The 11078-nt window shown below is 41.1% G+C and overlaps 3 protein-coding genes across 3 annotated transcripts; all 3 read left to right on the plus strand.

Annotated features, from left to right (window-relative positions):
* The first annotated feature begins 2205 nt into the window (after positions 1 to 2205).
* On the plus strand, positions 2206 to 3099 carry LOC130665888 (uncharacterized). The gene has a single exon (XM_057466517.1). It carries the CDS (start codon positions 2206 to 2208, stop codon positions 3097 to 3099), a length of 894 nt encoding a protein of 297 aa, XP_057322500.1.
* Positions 3100 to 3402: 303 nt separating this feature from the next.
* LOC130665889 (uncharacterized) lies at positions 3403 to 3891 on the plus strand. The gene has a single exon (XM_057466518.1). It carries the CDS (start codon positions 3403 to 3405, stop codon positions 3889 to 3891), a length of 489 nt encoding a protein of 162 aa, XP_057322501.1.
* A 213-nt stretch (positions 3892 to 4104) lies between these two features.
* On the plus strand, positions 4105 to 6615 carry LOC130665890 (uncharacterized). Its single transcript, XM_057466519.1, has one exon. It carries the CDS (start codon positions 4105 to 4107, stop codon positions 6613 to 6615), a length of 2511 nt encoding a protein of 836 aa, XP_057322502.1.
* Positions 6616 to 11078: the final 4463 nt, after the last annotated feature.

An 11078-nucleotide genomic window follows, 5' to 3' on the forward strand; every position in this document is an offset into this window, starting at 1 on the left:
AAACCCTTTACAATATATATATATATATATATATATATATATACATATATGTTATATTCTTGATTCATTGCTTAGTTAGTTACATATTTAAACCTTAAAACTAAAATTTAAATTAAACTAATTAAGAAATAAACTAAATTCACGCTCATATATTGTTATACTAATAATAACTAATAATAAATTAAATAAATTATTATCAATAAAGAAAAAGAAGATTTTAAATTAAAATCAAAATTTAAAACTAAACTAAATCTTGAAAACTAAAACTAATAATATAATAAATGGCTTAATTTAATTAAATTATGACTAATAAACCTAATTATAAATTGTTGCGTAAATTTCAAATGTTCGCGCCAGAACATTTGATAACTCGACGCTCTACTATACCAGAGGTGCTGCTATCGACGCGCCCTCTGATACTCGGAATTTCAACTCGATAGCCAGCTACGCGGCAACTGGCATTATTCTACAACACATGATAGAACACCACGTGCTACCAGTTTTATTGTAATTCAATTACATCGTGTTCATTACTCTACATTATCAAGTACATCATTCTAAGTGCAACTCGCTGATTCACCATGTATTTGTCATCATCTATATTCTTCAATTATATCTGTTTTGTCATATATAAACTCTGTGCTCATTGCTGTGGTGACCGCGTGTTAAACTAACGTGCGGGCTATATCTATTCACATACTCGCCATCACGTGACTTTGCAGCCACAAATAATTCATTTCAATTTACAATTTACTTTATTACTCATTGCTCAATCATTTACTCGTACTCGATGCCAACTAGTGTGACTGATGTCATCATTCAGTCATCCAGTAATCTTGATCTCAAAAATCATTATCAAATTTTATTTGTGACGGCAAAGTAATTAGTATACGTTCAGACTCGGCTCGCTACGCATCTCTTTTTGATACTCGGCTCTTACTCGTTCTCAATGTCGCGTATCAAAATTAATTGTGACAAAATGTATACTCGAACTATTGATGATATTTGTAAATCATTAATTGTTAATAATTTACTCTTTACTGCGCTCTATATTATAAATTAATTCACGTGTATGGTGCCGTGTAAATTATATAAAACTCATAATCTATTAAACTCAAAAACTCAATCTTTAATTCAACTGCGCTCTATGTATAATTATAATATTTCATGTGTACGGTGCCATGCAATTTATATAAAACTCAATTAAACTCAAATGCAATCGAATAATGTTCAATAAGTGCTCTAATATGAACTCGTGATCGACTCTTGTACTCTACGTGCTCTAATATGAACTCGTGATCGACTCTTGTACTCTACGCTATTATCTGTGATTTATTTTTATTAAATATGGACAATACACCAAATAAGTGACTTCTTATTTCTTTCACCATCCCGATCCAGCAAATAAATATTTAATGTAGTTTTTAAATTAATATTTTACATTATGGTCCTTCGAGCCGGATCGGATGGTGAAAACCGCGTAAAAGTGATCACAGACAAAACTCGTGTTCTCAAACTCTTACAAATTCTAATTTCACAATTAATTCATCAGATTCAATGGCTGATGATAAGAGCTCGACAGGAGAAGGAGTCTCCAAGGAGGAAACTCCCAATCTCCCACTCACTCCAACCGTCATCATCACCGGAAGTGATGAGCACTCGACAACTCCAACTGAGACATTACCAGCCAGTAATCCCAGCGACTCCGACATCACTGATGCGGAGACTCGCAAGGCACTCGACACTCAAGATCCCAAGAAGCGTACTCGCAGGAAGTCCGCCAAGGGATGCGAACTCGAACTCAGGATCAGCGGTCAACTGTCCAGACTGAGGCTGATATCTGACTTTGAAACTCGTGCTTCAGCACTCACCGCTGCGGCAGGTGCAGCATCACTCAAGGCTCGACTCGACGTACTCACCCAGGAGTGGCAGGAATTCTCCGTTATCCACGACTACCTGGCATCCAACGCAACGGAGGACTTCCTCCAACACTCGTACATCAAAGATGGCATCTTTGATGTAACATACCGGTCTTACCTGGGAGCTCGCACTCGCCTATCTACACTCATCCACGAACTCGACACTCCAGCTTAACCAACTCAAGCTCAGAACTCGACTCAACGCCCACAGAGCAGCGTCAACCTCGCTCCACTCAACATCACTCCATTCTCTGGCGACTATGCCAAGTGGCCAGAATTCAGGGACATGTTTAAGTCCGTGGTAATCAATCGCACTGGCCGTGAGGACGTCGAACGTCTCCATTATTTGAAGACGTACCTGACAGGACAGGCAGCTCAAGCAATCGCCAACACACCCATGTGTAACGAAAGCTTCTCACTCGCCTGGGGTGCCATTTGTAAACGGTATGATGTACCTCGCTTACTCATCGGTGCTCAGCTCGACAAGCTGGTCAACCTTCCAGCACTCACCTCGCGCTCGTCAAAACAACTTTACTCGCTGATTGATCAGACCCACGAGGCGATCAATGCGCTCTTGGCTCAAAAAGTCAATCTCCAGGATGGGGACTGCTACCTGCTCACTCACATCATCATCTCAAAACTCGACCGCTCAACTCGTGAGGCTTGGGAACTATCATTGGGAGCCTCTGTTGAATTCCCAAAACTCAGCCGGCTACGTCAATTCCTGACAGAGCGTGCTCGTGCTCAAGAACGCTACGAGGAAAGTACCTCAAAGGCTGGTGATCATCAGAAATCCAGTCACTCGAACTCGCACTCAAGCTCCAAAGGCCATAAGACCTCTTATGCTCATATGGCAACATCCTCGGCTCCAAAATCGGCTGGAGCATCAGCACCAGCAAGCGCTCAATCCAAAGTGGTGGCTAAAGCACAGTATCCGTGCGACCTGTGCCAAGGTGATCACTACCTGGTCAGATGTGACCAGTTTGGCAAAATGACTCCACCACAACGAACTCAGCTGGTGATCCAAGCCAGATTGTGCCCAAACTGTCTTGGACACCACCGAGTCGAGTCATGCAACTCACCATTCCGTTGCAGAGTGTGTCAGGAACAGCACCACTCGATGATTCACCCAGGAATCCCTGCAACGCAAACTCGAGGTGCTCCTGCTCAAACTCAATAAGACTTTGCGCTTCCGCACGACACTCAAGCACTCGACACGCACTCGCACTCGCCTACTACAAGCTCACCGCACTCAACCAACACTCTTGCCCACACTCAAGCTCAAAATACTCATGATCGCAGCACTCGGACTCATCACTCGCCTACTCAGAACTCAACAACTGGTTGTACTCAAACTCATCATTACGCTACGTTACTAGCGACTTGTCAAGTCTACGTAGTGACCAAGTTAAGTACTCATCCAATACGCATTCTCTTAGATACCGGTTCTGAGATATCCTTTGTTTCAGATTCATTGGTAAGAATGCTCAATATTTCTCGTGCTCGATCACACCTTACTATCCTAGGGATCGGTGCAGCCAAGGCTGGCCATACCAGAGGGTGTGCAACTCTCACTCTGCGCTCATACCACTCGGATCAATCACTCACGATAAAGGCTCACATCCTCAGTGGTTTAACTGCTCAATTACCATCTGACCAAGTCCAAAGCACCGACTTGGCACAGTACTCGCATCTCACGCTCGCAGATCCAGAGTTTGGAACCCCAGGTCCAACGAATGTCATCCTTGGAGCTGATTACTACGGCCAGGTCATCACTGGCGAGATCATCAAGTGCAAATCTCCTGGATTACTCGCCCAGAATACAATTTTTGGCTGGATTCTCATTGGTCCAGTCCAAGCTCGGCTCAACAAACCACTGAGAATTCATCATGCTGTCTCCAATCATCATGATCAAGATCTTCAAGACTTATTAACTCGGTTCTGGCTCCAAGAAGAGGTCAGTCCAACTTAACTACGCTCATTAACTCCCGAAGAAGAGGCTTGTGAAGCTCACTTCCGGGACACTCACACTCGAGACAGCTCTGGCAGATACATCGTCAGACTGCCATTGATATCAGACTCGCAACAACTGGGGAACTCATACACAGCAGCTCGTCGCTGCTTACAACATCTCATGCGACGGCTTGATCATGATGCTCGGCTCAAAACACTCTACATGAACTTCATGGCAGAGTATCTCGAACTCAAGCACATGGTGCCTGCGGCATCATCTACATCATCAATTCAATACTTCCTACCCCACCATGGGGTATTGAAGGAGGAGAACAACAACTTCAAGATCCGTGTGGTCTTCAACGGCTCAAAACCAACCAGTTCAGGACTCTCACTCAACGACATCATGCATACCGGGCCAAAATTACTCGTTAACATCTTCGACGTACTCATCAGCTCGCGACAACACCGGTTCATCTTCATCACAGATGTTACCAAAATGTATCGACAGATTTTGGTTCACGAAAAGGACCAAGGTCTGCAACAAATACTCTGGTTTGATAAGGAAGGAAACATCATCCCCTTCAAACTCACCACAGTTACTTATGGGACGAAATCAGCTCCATTTCTTGCTGTTCGAGCCCTGCTCCAATTGGTCGAAGATGAAGGACATAGATTCCCACTCGCAATCGATCCACTCACAAAAGGACGGTATGTCGACGACATTACCGGAGGCGCAGATGATCTCGAGTCACTGCAAGCAGTTGCAGATGATATCGAGGGTCTGTGCAAGGCGGGCGGATTCCCACTCGCCAAATGGGCAAGCAATCATCGCAAATTACTTCAGCTCAATCGTGCGGAAGCGATTACACAATATAAAATTGAGGATCCAGAAGTCAGCACCAAAATTCTTGGGATGTACTGGTCTTCAAACAAGGATCAATTCTCGTTCAAACACTCGCCACCATGCTCAACTCAACCGTGCACAAAACGTGCAATTCTATCAGAGATTGCTCAGATCTTTGATCCACTGGGATTCCTATCACCACTCATAATTCAAGCCAAAATGTTCATGCAGGAACTTTGGCTTGTAAAACTCGGCTGGGACACTCCATTGTCTGCAGAATTACGACAGAAATGGACTTCATTCAAAACTCAACTCGATATGATTCATATCATCAAGATTCCCAGATGGATCCACTCGTCCACGAACTCGGCTCTAGAAATCCATGGATTCTCCGATGCCTCGCAATTGGCGATGGCTGCGGCAGTATTTATCAAGGTCCTACCGACAACTCGAACTCAGAGGGCAAAGGTTACGCTGCTTTGCTCTAAAACCAAGGTGGCACCGTTGAAACCCCTAACGATTCCACGCTTGGAACTCACTGCGGCTCACATGTTGGCAAAACTCGTCAAACACTGCCAGGCTACACTCAACTACTCGCATGTGCCAACATATCTTTGGACCGATTCATCAATCACGCTCACGTGGATACACTCGCACCCGTCTCGCTGGAAAGACTTTGTCAGGAATAGGGTGTCATTTATTCAAGAACTAATTCCAGATGGCCACTGGAAGTTTGTCCCTGGCACTGACAATCCAGCAGATTGTGCAACTCGAGGCTTGACAACCAGTCAGCTTAAAACTCATCAACTATGGTGGTCTGGCCCATCATGGTTGCTCGAAGACTCGCCGTCCTGGCCAACCAGTCCTATTCATAAAGATGCAGATACTCACCTGGAAGGACGTCCAGTCAAATCACTCTATGTTTCGGCTCAACCACTCAACTCGTCTTGGACGCTAATGGAACGTCCAATCCCACTATTGCGTATGCTCAGAGTTACAGCAATCTGTGGGAGGGTACGCGATATAATCAAACGCATACCACACTCGACTCTCGCTCGTCCACTCACATCAACTGAAATCAACCTCGCACTCCAGTTCTGCATCAAGGAAACTCAACGTATTCATTTCCACTCTGAACTCCAATTACTCGCAAAACAGGCATCATGGCCAAGGGATCACCCATTTGCTCGGTTGGTGGCTTATCAAGACACCGATGGCATCATCCGAGTAGGGGGGAGATTGGAAAATGCTCCAAACTCAGATCAACAGAAGCATCCTGCAATTCTACCTCGTGATGCTGCTCTAACTCGACTCGTCATCTCTGATGCCCATCAGCGTACCATGCATGGTGGTACTCAACTCACACTCGCTCATACTCGACTCCGATACTGGATCATTGGTGGACGTCAACCAGTACGTTCACACATACTCAAATGTCTCGTCTGTGCTCGTCATCGATGTGTTCGCGCTCAGCAATTAATGGGACAACTCCCAACTCAACGCGTCACTCCAGCGCCACCATTTTCTCACACTGGAGTCGATTACGCTGGTCCAGTATCAATAAAATCATGGAAAGGTCGAGGATCCAGGATATACAAGGGCTGGATCTGTGTGTTTGTCTGTCTGACCACATCAGCAGTTCACGTCGACCTTGTCAGCGACTACTCATCATCAGGTTTTATAGCAGCTCTCCGACGGTTTATTCACCGTCGAGGGATATGTACAGCGACTGTGGAACGACATTCCAAGGCGCGTACTCTGAACTCAAGCGGCTCTTCACTCAAGGCACTCAAGAATCTCATGCTCTACTCGATTGGGCCACTGTGCATCAAATCACATGGCATTTCAATCCTCCTGCTGCTCCCCATATGGGTGGTAAATGGGAAGCCGCAGTGAAATCGGTGAAACATCACCTGACTCGCACACTCGGAGAATCAGCCTTCACGTTTGAAGAACTTACGACTCTTTTAACGCAAGTGGAGGGGATTTTGAACTCGAGACCATTGGAGGCTCTATCCGACGATCCTCAGGATCCTTCATCGCTCACTCCAGGTCATTTTCTCATTGGGAGACCAATCGCTGCGATCCCTGAACCTTCACTCATGGATACAGAAGTATCAAGACTCTCTCGCTGGCAGTTCATTCAGCAACGTGTCCAGCATTTTTGGAATCACTGGTCTACCAGTTACATTCAACGTCATCTGGCTCGAACCAAATGACATCAAACTCGGCTCACTAGTCCTTCTCACTGATGAACGAACTCCACCAACTCGATGGCCACTCGCGAAAGTGACTGCACTCCATCCAGGGAAGGACAACTTCACTCGAGTGGTAACCATTCAAACAGCCACTGGTACTCTCACTCGTCCAATTGCCAAGCTCGCACTCTTACCACTTGCTCCAGAACCAGATGCCTAACTCAACGGCAATCTACTCACCAATCATCAGGTACTCAAGATCATAATCAGCAACTCTGTTCCTGATGGCGGGCGGAATGTTGCGTGAATTTCAAATGTTCGCGCCAGAACATTTGATAACTCGACGCTCTACTATACCAGAGGTGCTGCTATCGACGCGCCCTCTGATACTCGGAATTTCAACTCGATAGCCAGCTACGCGGCAACTGGCATTATTCTACAACACATGATAGAACACCACGTGCTACCAGTTTTATTGTAATTCAATTACATCGTGTTCATTACTCTACATTATCAAGTACATCATTCTAAGTGCAACTCGCTGATTCACCATGTATTTGTCATCATCTATATTCTTCAATTATATCTGTTTTGTCATATATAAACTCTGTGCTCATTGCTGTGGTGACCGCGTGTTAAACTAACGTGCGGGCTATATCTATTCACATACTCGCCATCACGTGACTTTGCAGCCACAAATAATTCATTTCAATTTACAATTTACTTTATTACTCATTGCTCAATTATTTACTCGTACTCGATGCCAACTAGTGTGACTGATGTCATCATTCAGTCATCCAGTAATCTTGATCTCAAAAATCATTATCAAATTTTATTTGTGACGGCAAAGTAATTAGTATACGTTCAGACTCGGCTCGCTACGCATCTCTTTTTGATACTCGGCTCTTACTCGTTCTCAATGTCGCGTATCAAAATTAATTGTGACAAAATGTATACTCGAACTATTGATGATATTTGTAAATCATTAATTGTTAATAATTTACTCTTTACTGCGCTCTATATTATAAATTAATTCACGTGTATGGTGCCGTGTAAATTATATAAAACTCATAATCTATTAAACTCAAAAACTCAATCTTTAATTCAACTGCGCTCTATGTATAATTATAATATTTCATGTGTACGGTGCCATGCAATTTATATAAAACTCAATTAAACTCAAATGCAATCGAATAATGTTCAATAAGTGCTCTAATATGAACTCGTGATCGACTCTTGTACTCTACGCTATTATCTGTGATTTATTTTTATTAAATATGGACAATACACCAAATAAGTGACTTCTTATTTCTTTCACCATCCCGATCCAGCAAATAAATATTTAATGTAGTTTTTAAATTAATATTTTACATAAATTATTACTAAAGGGGGTATAAAAAAAAAAGAAGTAACACGTAAGAATTAGCGTTTGGTAGATATATATATATATATATATATATATATATATATATATATATATATATATATATATATACGATACATAAAACAAAAACTTACGTCAAAACGACACCGGTTCCTCATACATTGGAACCAGGTGGAATAGCCCGCGTATTGCCGGTTAGTCGGGTACATCGTAAAAGATATTTGGTTTTTTTTATTGTATAAGATAACACAGTTAGCTTCTCGCTAGTAGGTTTTGCACTGAACACCCGCACTCGCAAATTATACCGAGAGGCAATCGGAATGCGTACTGAGATAAGACAGTAGCTGGAGATCAAATTCGCTGGTGCAGACGCGGCAAAATGAACTCGCAATTAAACATCGCTAGATGTCGGGTCAATGCAGATTTGCACTAATTGCGAATTACTCTCTTCAGCTTATTTCCTAACATTATATTTCTCGAAGTCATATTTATGCATATGTGTATGCATGTGGAAATATTTAAGAATAAATAAGATTTTGATTAAATAAATAATAGAACCCTAAATTTAATTAATGATAGTATAGTATTTAATTCTTCTGGTGATGGAAAATCATAGATTTTAGGGGAAAACCACATAAATTTATATTGATATATAAATATATGTGTAACGCATACATATATACCATGAATATTGGAAAAAATCCAAACCTAATCTCATATGTTTTCAAAATAGCCTCATATATCTAGTTATAAGACTATTTTTAAAATTTGTTAGCGTTATCGCGAGCTTTTCAAGAGAGGGGACATATGTTTAGAAAAGCAAGAGAGTTTTGCAACCCTCTTACTTTCCGGGGGATTGTTATGTCCAAATAATTTATTTTTATTTTTAATAATTATTTGAAATAATTATTACCGAGCTCCTCTTTGCAAAGCGCACGACAACGCAGCGTCAGCTTTTTCACCTTTTTATGCGACAAAGAATAGTGGGAAGACAACTGCAATAAGTTTAACGAATAAACAACAAACTGTCGTCACTTTCCACCAATGACGATAATTATAAATTCCCCATCTAATTGCCAAGCAAAGTTTATGAAACGTCTGAGCACCCATAGCTCAGGGCTAGTCGGTTCTTAAAACTTACGGTCCGCGAATATTCGAACGTCGAAATTTCGTGTACAATTATTGCAGGAATCCGCCCTAGGCGTCGAAAAGTCAATAAGAGGATTTTTGAATAATATTTAACTCAAACCCAATTGCAGTTATCCGCATCTGCGTCGAATAGTCAATAAGAAATAGTCAAAGATTGCTAAATTCTATTGACCTTACTGCAGGAATCCGCCCTAGGCGTCGAAAAGTCAGTAAGGGATTTAAACTTTATATTAAAAATCCTCAAATATTGATCTAAAATTCGATCTGACGCAACTGTAGTAATCGTTCGTCTAGTACAATATTTGTCGGATTTTAAAAACCATCCGATACCATCGAACCAGTGACGCAAATCACGTGAATTTGCGATTTCATCTCGTGCCGAGTTAATTTGCGCATAAAACCACTTTTCGGGTGTGTAAAAGGACGCATAAAATAAAATCAATGTCTTATTGAAATATCTGTTGAGGACAAATAATCCTATATTATAAATTAAATATAAAATTGTGAAAAACTAGAGTGAACAAGTGACGTTCGGTAAAAACGTTGTAATTTGAAATACCCAATAAAAGATCAAGTTCATCACTCCAACCTTGCGGTTTCATTCGAAAGTAGTACATAAGAATATTATCCTACCAACCCAGCCGCACCCATTCTACTACCAACCCTACAGGAAGGTCGAGTGAGCTGTTTAGTTCTGGAGGGATGATAGCTGCCGCACTAGTTCACTTGCGGTTATGGTGGTTATCAGGGTACTTCCCTAATAACCACTTTAGCTTGAAATTGCCTGAAATTTTCTTCCTGAATTTGCCGACATTTTGACAACAAAAGTTGAAAAGAAAAATATGCAGTTAATTTTTCCTCAATTTGAAGGTTAATTTTTACTACAAAAAAAAGTCTGTAATGTTGGGTCTTACCATTGCTGAAGATAAGCGAATTAATACATGAAAATGTTTACATGACGGTAAAATACTTTACAATTTTTCGAGTCAACAATAAATTGATGTAAAAATTCGCCTGAAAATTGACGATGAATTTTTTCTAGTTATCTTTTGAAGTAAATTTGCATTCTAATTCGGGTAGTAAATTTACGTCAAATTGTATAGCAGGTTGTATATAAGTTGTCGTGAAAAACAGAAAAGTCCGAAGTTGACGGACATTTGACGAAAAATTCAAGGACACTTTTGTGAGTAAACTTTTGTCAAAGCAAACTGTGCTACGTGGAGACTTCAGAAGTCCCTATGCTGTGCTATAAGGGAAGTTTCCTCATGTTTTGTCCTCAGTGGCCTCAAGTGCCTCCACCTATTAATTAATTAGTGAACTTGAAAAACATAAATAGGCGTGCATTTACCTTCCATTTGAAATTTACATATTGAGATCTTATAACATTTATTGCATCTTATCAATAAGTAGTCGATAACTTAAATAATAAATCAATGTATTACATACTTATTAAATTATCTATTTAGATTATAAGAAAGTTGGAATAAATAGATAAATAAATCATTATATTGTATTCGGAAAAATGTAAACCTAGTTTGAGTGGTTTTGGAACTCTCTAAACATGAATTAGTGGTAATTTCATTAATTACGTTAGTGAATTCTCACTAATAAATTTAGTACTATAATTT

This window comes from Microplitis mediator, chromosome 3, assembly GCF_029852145.1.
Source record: "Microplitis mediator isolate UGA2020A chromosome 3, iyMicMedi2.1, whole genome shotgun sequence".
Classification (NCBI taxonomy): Eukaryota; Metazoa; Arthropoda; class Insecta; order Hymenoptera; family Braconidae; genus Microplitis; species Microplitis mediator.

Bases quoted from the DNA above. Each gene is read 5' to 3' on its own strand.
- LOC130665889 (XM_057466518.1), top strand. From the start codon at position 3,403: ATGCTCAATATTTCTCGTGCTCGATCACACCTTACTATCCTAGGGATC.
- LOC130665890 (XM_057466519.1), top strand. From the start codon at position 4,105: ATGGCAGAGTATCTCGAACTCAAGCACATGGTGCCTGCGGCATCATCT.
- LOC130665888 (XM_057466517.1), top strand. From the start codon at position 2,206: ATGTTTAAGTCCGTGGTAATCAATCGCACTGGCCGTGAGGACGTCGAA.